The sequence below is a fragment of the Ambystoma mexicanum genome, chromosome 12 (genome assembly GCF_040938575.1).
Source record: "Ambystoma mexicanum isolate Mex_15411 chromosome 12, UKY_AmexF1_1, whole genome shotgun sequence".
Taxonomy (NCBI): Eukaryota; Metazoa; Chordata; class Amphibia; order Caudata; family Ambystomatidae; genus Ambystoma; species Ambystoma mexicanum.
Window position 1 is genome coordinate 966,917,366 of NC_090936.1, and position 16,418 is coordinate 966,933,783.

The 16,418-nt window shown below is 46.4% G+C and overlaps 1 protein-coding gene across 1 annotated transcript in view; it reads right to left on the minus strand.

Moving 5' to 3' along the window:
• Positions 1 to 12,490: 12,490 nt before the first annotated feature.
• Positions 12,491 to 16,418, minus strand: part of LOC138514146 (guanylyl cyclase-activating protein 1-like) — a 316,773-nt gene continuing 312,845 nt past the window's right edge. Inside the window, exon 4 of the mRNA XM_069629447.1 lies at positions 12,491 to 15,887. Coding sequence (XP_069485548.1) covers positions 15,760 to 15,887 — 128 coding nt within the window. The 3' untranslated portion in view covers positions 12,491 to 15,759. The remainder of the gene's footprint in view (positions 15,888 to 16,418) is intronic.

Here is a 16,418-nt window from a genome sequence, read left to right on the forward strand (position 1 = left end):
CCAGCTACTGCCACTAAAAACCCAGTTACTTACATTATTAGGTAGATATTGTGTGGACCTGGAAGAGCTTTCCACTAGAACCACGAATTACCAGCTTTTCAGGTTGTTCCACCAGGTCGAACTTTGTACAAACCTGTTAAAAGTGATGTCCAAAGTTCAACTACTTCGCTGAAAGGGGCACACCTGATTGGAGTATGTTTTCAGTCTTTGGCAGCTTTCAGAGAGACAGGAGGTTGCTGCTGTCAGCAGGCTTAAACAAGCATCGGCAAAGTCAATAGTTTTGGCGTTTGCTGCTGTTCTTTGCATTTTGGATTTATAGGCACCTAGGTGGGAGGAGAGTGAAAAGTTTCAAAGGTCTATTGAAATAAACAAAGCCAATCCAGCACCTGTGAGATCGCGCAATGAGATGTGACACTGGATTGGAACTCCGCCCCCCCTCCAAACTCCGCCCCCACCCTGGCCCTTGTGGGATACCCCTTTCATTTTCCACCATTGGAGGCTGTAGTTTTTTTTGCAATGCCTTCCACCTCTCCATCCACTGATTGTAATTTTAACAGGCGGCTGCGTATCTCCAACTCTCGCGAATGCTTGAAAAGTCCAGACATCCCGAGTTGCCCCAAATCAGTTTATTGTTCCCATTTTCGAAAGCGCTTTTATCAAGGGAACGAGTCTGGTCTGAGTCTGCTTTTTTGACACTGGCACCATTTCAAGTATGTTTTTATTTTTGAGTGGGCGCGTGGTGAGAGAAGGGGTTACCCGATATTCTACAGGTGGCAAAAAAAACAGACACAACATGTGGAATGACCCCCGAAGCCCCGTTTACACATGGACCCCAGTGGGCCTTGTGCACAGTAAGGCCCCGGGCCCCACAAACGACACAGGACACATTCACTGTCTGGGCTCTGCTCGTGCACTGAAGCACGTTGTGGGAACGCCCCCTTTACTGCATGCAACAGTGTAGAGGAACTACGTCCGTGTTCTTAAAGCAACACACCACACTCCTCCTTTTTTCATAAAGACAACAGTGGAAAACTTTCTAACAGCATAACATATGTAACAATGACACTTGTACTTTAACGCAGGGCAATGTGCTGTCCCTTTTCTTCATTTGTCCAGCACATAGTCATTCAGGTGAGCAGGTCTCCACCGAACAGCACATTGCGGGTATCGCCGGATCCCTCCCCAGCTCAGCCTTTCCTCACCCGCTTCTCCTTGGTCCGAGGAGAAATGCGGGGTGGTCACTCCCTCCCCCCTTCATCAGGCTCTTCTGCACACCCTCTTCCAGGTGAAATGCTGGGCTGACCATTCTCTCCGAACCTCTTGAAGAAACTGGCGTTCCTTGTGACAGTGGCATTTCCATCTAACGCTGTCACCATCAAGCCTTTCACTTGCACTACGTCCATAGGGTTGGGTTCATACGGGAGTGACAACTTCCCTTGCGGGTGTCTGTTCTTCACCAGCACTTCATCTCCTGGCGACAGCTGATGCGGATGGAGTCCTCTTCGAATGCTCTCACTCTCATTTCTGCCACCTTGTCATCATCAATTTCTGCAGGCTCTCGTTCTCCGGGGTCTGACAATAGCTCTGTGGGGCATCTTTTGAGCAAGGCTTCCACCGGTGCGACTCCCGCTGAGCAGTGGGGAGCTTCCCGATACTCCCTCAGGAACTGATGGAGTGCCCTCAAGACACTGTCCTTGGCTATGGGAGATGTGGAATACCTTGTTAAGGGTACTCATGAAACGTTCCGCCTCGCTGTTTGCCCTGGGGCATATTATGGTTACCTTTTGGTGGTGAATTCCATTCTCTCTCATGAACTGGCCAAAACTCTCTCTGTGAAATGGCAGCCCGTTGTCCAAACACACCACTCGCGGCAGTCCATGAGTGGCAAATACTTTTTCCTTTGCTACCACCACGTTGTCAAATGCACTGATTCCAGGAACTCCACTTCAGGATACCTTGTCCATTGGTCCACAACCACCAGAAAATGTGTGTCTCTCCCCGCCGAGCCAAAATCCACATGTACAGCTTCTTATGGTTGTACACTCTGGGGCATGGAATCAATAGCTGGCTCTCGTTGGGCTAGGGCAGCCATCTGACACCATACGCAGCTTGCTACAAACTCATCAACCCTCCTCTACAGATCTGGAAACCGCACCTCCAACCTCAGGCGTGCCTTAGTTTTGGCCTTACCCTGATGTCCCTGGTGAACCAGCGATATAACTTGCTGTATTTTGCTTGCCGGGACCACCATTTTGGACCCCTCTCAGCAGAAGGCCCGAGTCGGAGAATACCAGCTCTTCTCTCACCTTCCACAATTGTTCCAGGGTGACACCGGCCTCCTGGGTTCTTTTGTCGAGGCCTTGCAGAATTGCCTTCCATTCACCCCTCTGCAGCGTCCCTCAGAGGACGCTAAACACTTGTCTTCATCTGAGGACTTTGTAGTTCCTGAAGAGGAATGGTGATAGGCGTGGTTGACTGAATGATCACCTGTACATGCTCCTCCACTTCCTCAGCAGCATTTTCACTGTCCACCTTGTCTCTCTGTGGATGCCTCGACAGGTAGTCCACCGTATTGTTGGCACCTGGTCTATACACCAGGCAGACCCCATATTCTAGGAGGGCTAGCATCCACCTCTCTATTCTGGCTGGGGGCTTGGAAGATGATCCTGCCATTATCAGCAGGAAAGGCTCATGGTCCATCACCACGGTTGCGGGTCTTCCTATCACATGCAGGAGGAAATGCCTGCACCCCCACAGCACCGCCAATGCCTCCCGCTCAATCTGTGTGTCTCTGTTCCGTTCTGAGAGGGCGCGGCTGCGATTTCTGAGGAAAGTGATGGGTCGAAGAATGTCATGATGTCATTGGCCGTAAGGACCATCTTCACATCATTGAATGCTCCCTGTTCTAGTGGGCCCCACTGCCAGATGGTGTCTTTTTTTGTCAGGTTTCTCAACGGCTTTGACCGTGTGGACAGATTCCGGATAAACCACCACAGTATGTCACCAAACCCAGGAAGCTGCACACTTCCGTTACCGTCTCCGGGCGTCTGGTGTCCTTGATATCCTTTACTTTTCCTGGGTCAGGAGATACGCCCCTTTCCTTGAAGACAACACCAAAGAACTTGATATTGTTCTTGACAAACTGCAATTTTTCCTTATGCAAAGTGAGGATTAGTGACTAGATCCATTCAAGGGTCTTTATCAGCCTCGCCATGTGTTCGACTTCTGACCCTGCAAACACCAGAATGTCATCACTTATTTTCAGGGCCCCCTAGAGGTCAGCCAGGGCTCCACGTATTTTATTCTGAAATACTTCGGCAGCCGACCACACTCCGAAGCTGAGGCGCTTGTAACGGTACAGCCCTCTGTGAGTCGTAAACATGGGTATGATTCTGGACTCAGGGTGGAGTACGCCCTACGGTCAAGCTTTGAGAAAAACTGGGCACCTTGCAACTCGCATATGATGTAATCAATTGTTGGTGTCAGGTGCCTCTCCCTCTTTATAGCTTTGTTCGGCAACCTCATGTCCACACAGATTATCAATGAGTCAGGTGGTTTAGGTTTTCTCGCTAGACAGTGGGTGATAACCAGGGCGTTGGTCCTTCCATCTTCTCAATGATGTTGAGTCGCGTCAGATTCTCTAGTTCCTTGTCCACGAGTTCCCGTAGGTGAAACGGGACTCTCCTATGCTTCAGGGCGACTGGGCTGATAGTCATTTATGTGTATTTTGATGGGTTCTCCCACCAGCAGTCCAATGCCAATGAACACATTAGCGAACCTCTCCAGCACTACTTGCATGTCCTCTACATACACACTGTAGGCAAAGCTCACTATCTTCAGTGTCTACACTGCAGCACAGCTCAGTAGAGTGTTGCCACTTATGTCTGTGACAAAGAATGTGGCCTTGATCGATCTGGATCTGTGTTCCACCTGTGAGATGAATGCACCCATCAGCGGGATTGGTCAGTCTCCTCCTCTCCTGTGAATTTGCGCACTTTTGGGGGTTTTAGAGCTGGAGGATTCGCCATCTCTTCATAGTGTCTTTTTGCCATTACATTTTCAGAGCCTCCTGTGTCCACTAGTACCAGAATTTCAGAACCATTGACTCATACCACACATTTCGTCTGTCATCTTGCCTTTGCCTTTATTTCACACACACTGGATATGAAGAAAATGTTTTCTTCATCCTATTCCTCTTCTACCTGTTGTTAAGTTGCATCCTCCTCCTGATCCATGCGCTCCAAGCCTCGCTCTCAAAACAAAACTAGTTGTTACTGTAGATCCGTAGCTGCTACAGTTGCAGTTCACGAAAGAGACATATACCAACCATCAGAAAGTTCTAATAAAGAACTTTATTAGTTTAATACAGTTCTTTATTAGAACTCTCTGCCAACCACCCACTGAAAATAAAATGACAGCCATGGAAGCAATATTATGCAATCAAAGCCTACTTCTGGGACCCCACTAAAGGACAGCATCAGGCAATGTGCAATTAAACCTCAGGAAAGGGTTAGAGGAGTGCATTGTGCATAGCAGGTTTTCCCAAGTGTAGAATGGGTATGCGGGACTCTTGACACAGAAGACAGCTCGAAAAGAGATTACTCTGCAGCTCCAGCGGTGGAAGTCACACAGACATGATTGGGCGAAAATACATTAAACAAGTCACTATTGGATTACATCTGCATTGTACAACAGGAATTGTTTGCAGTTGTATGCCACAGCATTTCCAGGTGTCATGGCAACCACAAAGACTGCTATGTAGCAATGCCACCAAAATGTGCGAAAACCAAAAATGTAGGGAAGAGCGACTGAACTGGACTGGAGTGGAGTTAGAGTAGCTCAGCAGGAAGAAGGGTGGGAGTTGTAGTGAGTGACTGGGCCCTCAGCATTGTGTAAGCAAAACCTAGCCCAAATCTAACTCTGTGTGACACTTGAAGTGGATGACTGCACAAGTGCCACATGGTGTGGATTCAGGGAAAGAGAATGCCTGTGATGGAGTGCAACTTGGGTGACTGTTAGATGCAATTGACTCTTGATTTCCTGAGTGTAGCTCTGGGAGAGTGACACTCACTGTACTTCAGTGGGAAAAGGAACAGAGATTCAGGGAGGTTGGTAACACACCAATCAGTATCCATCTCTTGAAGTGGGTGGATGAGAAATGTGTCATCTGGTGACTCCTGGTAGGAGGAGCAGGGAATGCTTGAGGGAGAGTCACGCTTGTGTGATTTTTGTGGAAGGATGTAGTAGTTTCGGCGAGGTGGGCGATATGCCAGTCAATATCCGTATCTGAAAGTAAAGTGAGTGGAGATGATGCATGCCATCAGGTGTATCCTCTGGGGCTGAGCAGAAAGACCAGGTAACCCCTGAAGACAGCTTTTGGGAGAGTAACAATTGCATCATTCTGGTGAGAAGAAGCAGCAGTAGGTAATGGAGGCAGGTAATACACCAGTTGTTGCAGGGGGCTGCAACCTTTGGCTCTCCAGATGTTGAACTACAACTCCCATGATCCCTTACCCTTGACTATTCTGGCTAGGGCTGATGGGAGTTGTCGTCCAACATATCTGGAGACCCAAAGATTGCAGATCCCTGAACTAGTGAATGAATGAAGTATTGGAACAACATGTCAGCGGCACCATAACAAACCACATACAGGGAGAGATGTGGGGCTCATGATCTTTTCGCATCTGCAGCAGCACTTACTGCATGCTCATGGAAAGCCAGAATTGCACATGGCCAATTTCAAGGTATCAGACAACTCCCCTTCCACACCCTCCATCAGAAGTCACCATGAACCTGTACATGCACAAGTATTTCACCATGATGATTAATATCCACCAGGACCATCAGAGTAGGTTACACTTTGGCTCCAGACCTTAGTGGAAGATCATGGAAGAACATCATGTTGGCTGGTTGAACAGTGAGAGGAGATTAAAAATATCAGGTCTTTATCTTCACTTCCCATAGCCACTGATAGGCCACATGACATGGATGATGATCAAGACAGAGATCGTGATCCATCAGGGTCCAGGCAGGAACATGTGCTGCTGCTGGAAAGCAGAACTACTGAGGATAAGGAGAATGATACAACAGTAGTAGAGGGTACATTAGCCATAGGAGCTTGCCACACGTATGTATAGTCGCTTGGAGAAACAGCATTCCTATCAAAGATTAGAATGTACATCACGTGACATCCACCACCACCATCATGCCACCCTCTCATTTTGTCTCTCAGGGTGACCAATGCTTTTCAATTAGGGGCCCTTGTCTCTGGAATGCACTGACAGCTAAACTATGGACAATATCCTCTATTACCCTTTTCCTAAAAAAACCTGAAGACTCATTTCTTTCAATAATCTCTGTTCTGGTAATGTTCTAAGTAATCATAGGAATTGAACATCTGCGCCTAGATGCAGGTTTTCTGCTTAGTCCTGTAAGGTTATGTGCAATATAAATTTCAAATCAAATCAAATTGAGATGAGCCTACTCTGTGCATTATTAGCCCACCATGAAAATCAAAAGTGTGGCACTACATAAGGAATAATAAACAGCAGGTTAATCTGCCCATTTGAACACTCTGCCAGAAAGGGTTATGCGGAGGACAGGCAGGGACCAACTTGTGTACCATATCTATGCTGCCTCATATGCAGCAGCATCGTGTTGAGACATGGGAAGAAGGTAAACAATATGAAGTCCCACCTCCCCAGCCCGCAAATCAGCATACTAATGGCAGTCTGCACAATTGCCCCTGAAAATACTACAGCTGTGCTTAGGAGTTGGACACCAAGCTCTGTTTCCACACAACAGCAATACACAGCAGCAGTGATTCCCTGTGCTGTGGAAGCCTTTAAGCGCAGTAAAAAACATCATAAGTTGCTTGTCAGATAGTGGCTGCTCTCTGCTAATCTGGATGTAATGTTGGCAATGGACCACTTGCTGGATTTCCGTGGCTGATGGGAAAAGCCATTCTCCACTGGGAAATTCCCAGCCAACGGTTTCTCTCTCGCAAGGCGTTGTGGGGTGGGTTCTACAGAAGGACATGGCAAAAAAAAATCCACTTCACCATGGGCATGTGGACTAGTGGTCAAAGCATTAACTACATGGCTTTCACAACACAAAGAGTGTTTTTTTTCTTCCTCTAACAGCCATGAGGGGTCCCAGAGTAATGCAACTGGATAGCAGGTGCATGCAATTTGGCACAAGGCAATGCCGTATAGGCAAGGAATTCAGGACAGAAGTCACAGGGGAGTATTGATGGAGGTGGAGGAGGTGATAGGCACAGTGGCTAAGGCCACATAATTTGCATTTGGGCTTTGTTGCAGAAGAAAATGTATCAAATGTCCTTCCTGCCTTACGAATGGACAATACAATGCACGTCCCATGCTTGCGCGTACAATTCACCTCATAGTCAGTTGCTTTATCAGCAATTATGTCCTGTGAAAGAAATGGTCACTGTGACTCAGAAGATCAGCTCCTACTTTAACCTGATTTACCATGCCATATATGCGCTATGTCAACTGCAGATCCACCACAAGTTGGCACCACACAACCAGAAGACATCAGTGGCCACCCATTTGAACTCTGCTTTGCAAATGTTAGGCTATGTGAGCAGTGAAATGCCATCAATCACAGATTACCGCAACCCTCACAGCAAGCTCTAGAATGGGGCATTTTTGACACTCTGTCAGTGGCAGCGGCTGTGTAATGTCTGGCGTGTCCTATGACCTTTAGAGGAGGCCCTCAAGTAAATTAGATGTGTCAATGAGTCCCTAAATGAGGTTGTCCCATTGGTGTGCCTGTTTGAGCTGACCCTGGCCAACATGGCAAGGGCTCATACCTTGGCAGGTGATGCTGATTCACCACAGCTGGTGAGGGACCTACTTTCAACATTGTGTGGCGATCCATGGGTAGTTGGCTTCAAAATGAACACTGAGTACCTGCTGGCTTCCTTTATGGGCCCATCTCTCAACGTAATCATAGTTCCTTTTTAATCCAAATGGGCTTGGGCAGGAAGACTTGCAGCAAACATCACAAGGGGATGCCCTGTGCAAATGGGCAAGGATGCTTTGCTGCAGTAGTTGCATCAATTGTAGAAAGAATGCAGACAGCAGGAAAAACATCCACCATCTCAGATCTTTCCCAACTACATAAAATATATCAGGCTCAAAATTATTGGCTCAGTATCTTGAATATGGATGGACCCTCAATAGGAACAAACAGTGGATCATCAGCCACAGACACTTGTTGCCTAACTAACGCACCTTTCACACGTCAGAAGGGTTGATGGCCCAGTACATTGTAGGCACAGCAAGTGGTTAGTCTGGCCAGTAACACTTGTGCACGTTGCTGTGGAATCCATAAGCTCTCCCCCACGAATATGTAGCGTGATATGTTTTTGGTGCAGCATGCACTAATGTCTCTAACTTGAGGAGTAGCCTAGAGGTGGTGCTGAATGTTGAACAATTGACATTCATAAATATGAACAGTCACTTCATCGTAGAAGACTGTGGAACAACATCTATCCATAGCCAACACACCAGCTTGGATAAGGACAATGCTATTTTTGGCCAGTATATGCTAGGCACTGAAAAGTTGACATGCGTTGTAACATGATGTGTTTTGTGGCAAAACAGATTCCTGTAGTTGTGACTGAGGTGTGCTGACATGTTGCAGACTTGTTCATGCCGTTACCTATTGTTGTAATAATATTTTTAAATCCTATTATTGAATCCCTACCGAATTGAAAGCTCTGTGATGCTGTGGCAGTAGGCGGGTGAACCGGTGCCAACAAACAGCATGAGGTAAACCCTCCCAATCATTCAGAGGGAATCCTCCTCCACCTGCAAGGAGAAACGCAACTCCACCTTCTGCTCCCCCTCTGCTTATACCATCTTCCACTTCCCCTCCCAGTGCTGTAGGTGTGCCATGAAAGCATCACAAGTGAGCGGACCGTGAAAAATGCAAACTTAGTGGGAGCCCGAGAGTGTCCAACTAACCACAAGGATAAAGATGTACACTTCCGAGAACAAGTCAAGAAAAGTGAACCCGCTAAACAAGTTAAGTAAAGTAAACCTAATAGAGTACTACTAAGACATGTGACCCTACATGACAGGCAAACACAAGAAACACAGCAACAGATGGGGCGATGAGACGACAGCAACCACAAGCAGGCAGGGAGAAACTGGGAAAGCGCAAGCAATTCTTTTTGCGTTTTCTGCGGCAAGGTTTCTCTTCATTTTAGGATATGGGCGACACTAACAATACACTCAACGCTAAAGCAAAGGGGCACACAATATTGTAACAGAAAGACTCCAGTGACCAACAAAATAGATAACCAAGCAACACCAAACAGCTAGCCCTTCGCAAAAGCATTCTCAAATGAGTAAAACACCTCCTCCCTTCAAGTGCCTGCCTGTATTGTGTACGCCCAAGCTCACAGCCTTGCAAAACTCACAAAGGAACAGGAAGTGAGATGTGCATTATAAGCTTAAGTTTGAAGATTCTGGGGATCCGATTGGCAGTACAAAATTGAAAAATATGCCTGAGAAGGCCCTGATCAGCTGGATGAACCTGACAAATAAACCCCAGATTTGAGGATCCTCATTGGACAACAAAATATCACACGAGACCCGGAAGTTCCCCATGAGTTCAACCTGAGATTCATTGTGGAAACACCTCTCTAATACATGCGACAAAAGACAAATCTTGCCTAGAAAAATCGAGGAGTCCACTGGGTCTGTTTTTTAGAAGTTCATCCAGGCCCAATAATGAGAAGCTTTGATGTCAAGTGGAAAAATGCCATCTTGGCTGTGGTGCATCTTTAACTTTCATGCTGGATGAGCGCCTACCCTACTATCCACACCTTATGGGAGCATGCCTCGACAGCATTCTATGCTGTGTCCATCCTTTTGCAATGCACTACTTGCATGTTGAAGCATGCACACAGAATGTATGGTTTCGTATGCATTCCAGTGCATCTCTTTAGCTCTGCACCAGCTCGGTATCATGTGCATGACAGCAGTTGCCATTTGGCTGCTGTCTCTCCACTTAGCCAAAACTAAAAAGAGAGCTGAGCCTGCAACCGAGATGTGAACCAACAGACTGAAGAGTTGGCAGAAGAGGTGGTGCTTAAAGGGCTCCAACTCTTAGAATTGTGTCACAACAGAACTCCTAACCAATCATAGAACTCTTCCCGTTATTGAACATCACGTCCTGAAGCACTAGCTAATTTGCCCATAATCTCAGCAATGTCTCCTGTTGAGCTGTGCCCCTTGGAGCTCTATCCAACACACCACAGAGCCGAGCCCCTCAGAGGTCTCTCTAACCTACAATTGATCTGTGTTCCCTGTAGAGTTGTGTCCCCCTCGTGCTATCTAACCAATCTCAGAGCTGTGTCCTTCCGAATTCTCTCTAATTCTTCATAGGGGGGGTCACCCCGTTTGTAGAACCGTACCATTTGGGCTACATTGAACCCCTCATAGGGCCATTCCCCCTATGAAGATTCTAAAATACCAGCGTGTAGCTCCTTGTATGAGACCTGTGCAGTGCAAGGGAGTTTAAAGTACTAATGGAGGCAGGGTTGAGACAGAGCAGTGATTAGTGGTTATCTGTGGGTGCAGGGTAGGAACTGGGCTGGAACAAGATGGAGCGGAGCTCTGGGAACCTTTGTTTTGCTAGAGAGCTATTGTATCACAAGGACCAGGGTTTGCCCAGGAAACTCCCTGGGCTGTTCCCCAGCTGAGCGCTCACCCATGAACAGCCAGCAATTCAGAAGAATTGGCACAGGAGACTGAATGTGCGCTCAGTACAAAAACAAAGCCCCTCATCCTGCTCAGGAATTATCTAAATTGGCATATATGGCTTGCAAATTACGAATATATTTTTGTTAGGATGAGTATTGTGACCAATAAAAAAGCTTAGACCCCATCTTCCTTTACTAATTCAAAGGGTTTCTTGCTGAATCACTAGCACAGACCTATTTCAAATATAAAATTGTGGTAATTAGTTTTGTTCCCAAAATGCACTTTGCTTTTATGCAAATCGTCAGTCTTGTGTTTCATGAAGAGATAGGGTGTTTCCTGGCATAGGCCACTCCCCTTATCCACTCCCACACACTCCTCATCACAAGGAAGGCGGGCGCTCCCGGTGTACATTGTTTCCATTTCCATCCCTGGGTGGTTGGATCAATGTGCAGAGAGAAGGTGTGTTTTTTTGGTGTGGGTGGACAAATGAGCGGATCTATGGTTGTGGGGATGTATGCGCTAATGGAAGTTTTGGCACAATACCTAGATTAAATCATTCTGGATGTAGCATTCATGCCTCCATTATGCTCCTAAACGAAGAAGATCATTAAGAAACTGGATAGGTTTATGGATGAATGCATTTATTTGTTTAATGTTTTTTGCGCTTATTGGTTATGGATGCACATATGGGATGATGGGAGGATGACTGTATAGATATGTTGATTGTTGGACATATACATGTATGGACTAATTTTAATTAATTTGCTGGTTTATAGATTAATTGATTGATGATTGATGATGCACTGATTGGTTGATGGATGGATACATTGACCTATTTCTTGGCTGATGGATTGATGCATTGATCAACTGATGGTTGATTAATGTATGCATTGAGTAGTTGATGGGTGAATGCAATAATTGGTTTAAGTATCAATGGATTGGTTGTTCGGTGGGCTGATGAATTTATTGGTTAATTGTTGAAGTATACATTTTCTTTTTTTGGATATATTGCTTGACAGGAATTGGCAATTCTACTAGAAGAGCCGTACAGAGAGCAAACAGGGCACAGAGGCAAGGCAGTCCCCTTTCAGGGTGCTTGTACAATGTTATGGGGATAAGACATGGAGATATGAAAAAGGGACTTAAAGTACAAGAGGGACCTAGAAAAAGAAACTGTACATTTAGATCATTTGGCTGCATCACAACGTATTTACAGATGTTTGGTGTAGGGCTAGGGTATGATATGATTGGTTATTTATAACGCGCTTAATACCCAGAGGTTTCTAAGCGCGGCGTGTGAAGAGGTGTGAAGAGACCTCTGGGGGAGGGCCATAGAGGCCGGGGTGAGGAATGCCCCTCCACTGGTTAGTTAGTAGATCTAGCTTGAGCATGATGTTAAATACTTCCTTTGAGTTTAAAGCTAGCTCTGAGAGTTAAGTTTCAGAGATCTACGTGCAACCTACTTCGAATCCCAGCAAGGATCAATCAGCCCCATCATTCTTGGTCGATATTCTCTGTTCATTAAAAAAAGGATAATAATACATATATTTACGGATACTAGTACCGTGTAGGAAATCCATCATGAAGCTACATACAAAAGCGTGATGTTAGCAGGATTGATAGATGGAATCATTCATTGATTAATTAATGTATGTATTAAATGTGTCGATTGATTGGTTGATCAATGATGCATTGATTAGTGGGTGGATGGGTGCATTAATTGCTGACTGGCCAATCCACACAGACAACCATTGAGTGGCTAGTGAGACTGTTTTTATTTTAAACAGATGTACAAATCAAGCAAATAATTGCAATAAAGCCAATTCCTATTTACACGTAGCCCCATGAGCATACCCATGGGGAAGGCACAAACCCTGCCAGCCCAGTCAGCTGTTCAACATTCATGATATGGTGCTGGCAGTCAAACAATGCACATAGTCAGCACAAGAAAGAGCAGCAGCTGCAGCAAAGGTAATGCAGAGACTATTGGCATCAACCTCTACAGTGAATCCGAAGATCCTCACTCCTTAAAGAGCAGGGCTGACCCTCTGGATAAAGCGTGACCACTGGGCCCAGAGCATTGAGTGTTAGCATCCATTCCTAAAAGCCTGAGCAACTTTCGGGGTACAGAGCAGATCTCGGTACCAGTGGACGTTGAGTGATTCTGGAGGTCTTGGTGTGTGAGAGCGTGTGAAGCTTTAAAGACACATCTGCCCCACATAACAGTCTTGAAGGACCACTTCCCTTGGATGATATGTCTGCTTCATCCTAAACTATGCAAGGGAATTCAGGTGGCCGTCCACATGGCAGGCAAATTAACTTGTTGAAAGCATTAGTCCACAGGAGGGTGGAAAGAACAGGAGGACTGTGAAATGTAGCAGACACAGGGTACCTAATGCACCCACCTATTGCACATTACTCTATTACAGTAATCCATGATGCTGATCACGTCTATGTAACAAAACACCAGGTTATGGAAACCGTTTTTAGCTTTCAAAATACTAATTATAATACTCTTATGATTCTTTCTGAGGCCTCCCTCTCTTCTTTCTTTCCCTCTCTGACCCTTCCTTACAAAGCCTCTGAACGATGTTCTATTCTAGCTCCCACTAATTCTCTTGGCGCCAACCACTTTCCCTCAAATGTCTCCTCTCCCTCCTTCTTAAACTGAAGCCCTGAATGTCTGACTGTATTTTTGGAGGGCAACAACATTGAATGGAAAGCTCTGCCCATTAGCCCCCATGGACAAAATACCATGCTGCCCATGGTCTCCCAATGGCATCACACCTGATGGAAACTCAGCGGCTCTCAATGGTATCTTGGTTAGGGACCAAGCTGCAGCCTGCCTTCCTCTTCAACGGCAGTCCTCCAATTGTGGGCCAACCTGTCCGTTCTGGTTACTGATCCGGAAACTGCACCTTGACACAGTGATGATGCTCAAGTGTTGACCATGATGAGGTAGTGAAGTGTTGAGATAATAAATGTCTCTGGAGTAAACCCAACCCAAGAAAGGAAACATGCAGTAACCACTGTCAACTGGAGACATTGAAGGGGTCCACCATCTTCATCTAGAAAAAGCCTCGACAGCAAAACGTGAGTGCCATAGACCGGAAGGATAGATCATGTGCAACGCGTTTGTCTTGGAAGCAAGACAGCGCCGAGCAATACAGGTTTGAATCTGGGTCCCGTGCTTCAGATTGGTTTCCAGTATTAAGTGTATTATACAAGCTTAATTAATTATTTAATTTACCATTTAAGTGTCCATGCCTGCAGGCGAACTAGAGGAAAGTGTCAACCCTTTCATAGAAGCTCCCATCAGTCAATCCAGAAATAAACCAAGACTGGACCAGCTGAAGCCTAACCTGCCATACATGCTGCAAACAAGGACCAACATGCTTCTCCATTCTGTTCGTCTGAATGCAGGCTGATCAAACCTGGCCACCAACACCAAATGCTGGGGTCTGAACCCTAACACTTTGCAATTGTGTTCTTTCTATCACTGCCATCAACCTATCCAGTTCCCACCAAATCCACCCAGGCCTGGGTAGGTTCTGGAAATGATTACTGATCTTTACATGGCAGCAGTAATCTGGCAAGATTATTGGAACCCATTTTGTGCAACGTGACTAGAGATTAATAAGCAACATTCCAATTGTGTTGGTCATGGGAGACTACAGATCTCTAGGGATGTGCTGACAAGACGGAGATGCGCCATTGATACATCAAGAATCCCAAGAATTGTACCCCTCGAAGCTTTCTATCAGCAGCAGACTGATATAGTTATTATGTCTAAATTGGAACCAAAGACTTGTGATTTCCTGAAATGATGTGTGTTTGGTTGCCAGTCATAGTCTTAGCGGAATTCCTGTTGCCTGGGGATGCAGTGGTGAGTTTTAATTCCGTGAAGCTGGTTGAGGCTTGCTGGAGTTGCCTGGCAATGCCGAAGTGATGGATCTCAGTTTCTTGAGTGATTTTGGACTGAGGTGATTCTCTCTTGGATGCCACTGGAATTAACTGCATCATCTCATACTGGCCAGGGAACATGCCAGCACACATGACTTGCTAGTACATCAGTATGTGTGTACTTTTCCCTCGGCTCGCTGCCCCAATCGTCTGATGACATTGCTGCAAGCGTCAGGCGACACTCACCTCCTCCATCAATTCAGAGACACAAAGACACCATCTCCCTTCTCTTCTCAGGCTAAACCTTTCCAAGCCTCACACATTATCAGTACTGAGCTCTCTCGTGCACTTTCTCTAACTGCAACTCTGCCCACACACTATCCTTATCGAACACTCTCAAACACTGTTCACACAGACCACACGTACCCACCTATGATGTGTGAAATCACATGTCACTTACATGTTATCCATAACTTCCTCTCATCCGGGCAATCTCCTTTGTCAAGGGCACCTCACCCCCCACCCACCTCTCTCACTCTCCTTTTACAAACAGGTGCACGAACACTTATCCCTATTTTCCCCAGACACGCATACACTCTCCTTTTTCATGTACTCTCCATCCAAATTCCCCTAGAACGAGCACACACACACGCACGCACAAACTGCCTCCATCGCACACACTCCTTCTCACAAACAAGCTATCCTTGTGCACGTTCACCTCTCTCCTGAACACGTTCAATATCCATATTTAACACACTTTCTCACACGATTCCTTTCTTGTGCATTCACCTACAACACACACAGACACTATCCATCACCTCCTAACTTTCACAGGTTTTCGCTCTCTCCCTCTCTCCCTATCTCCCTCTCTCCCTCTGCCTCTAGTATGCAGGCACCTCTTTCTCACTCGTACACTTCCTATGCATGTCTGCCTCTGACACATGAACAGCCCTCTTACACAAAGACTATCCGTATCCCCATCTCGTGAACACCGTCCCTATCTCACGCACGATCCCTATCTGCTTACCACACCTTAATTATCCCTATCAATCTCTCTCACTCACATATCATCCCTCAGCCCCTCCCCTCATGCCCCCTCGACCCCCCCACTGTTGCTCTAAACACTGTGTCGCCGGTTGTTAATCATTGTCATGATATGTGTCAGGTCCAGACTCTTCATCATCACATCCATAAACTCCTCGTCCTTTCTGGCGCCTTCTACAAACTCCTCCAGGGACAGCTCACCTGTGAGTGGGAGATAAGGGACAGGGTCAATGGGTATTCCCTCGTGCAGACGAGTTTAAGGGAAAGGTCTGGCGATGAGAGAGTGGAGAGAGGAGCAGTCATTGGCAGAGATAACCACTACTTCAGCTCTTCCAATTACTATCAGGCCAGTTCAAGACCAAAGCCACTTGTTTTAGAGGACGCAATGACCACCACCCCCACCCCACCCCCCAGCCCCCTCTGCACAGGTAGCTAGAGTCAACACCCTCACTGTTAGTCTGTCAATTCTTCCCTTTTGTAAACTGCACCCTCTTCTTTCTCACGGGTACCTCATGGTACCTCAAATCCCCTGGATTGGCTCTTTACTTTCATTCCTCTGCATTGATCAACTCTGTCTATTTTTGTCTATTTTTGCCTCCCTCTATTTTCTAGGCTGCCTCTATACCCACAAGGCGGCCTCTATTACCCAGGATGCTTGAATTCCCCCAAGTTGCCCTTATACCCTTCAGTTGCCTCTATTCCTCGAAATTCCCTACATCGACCCAAGAGTTC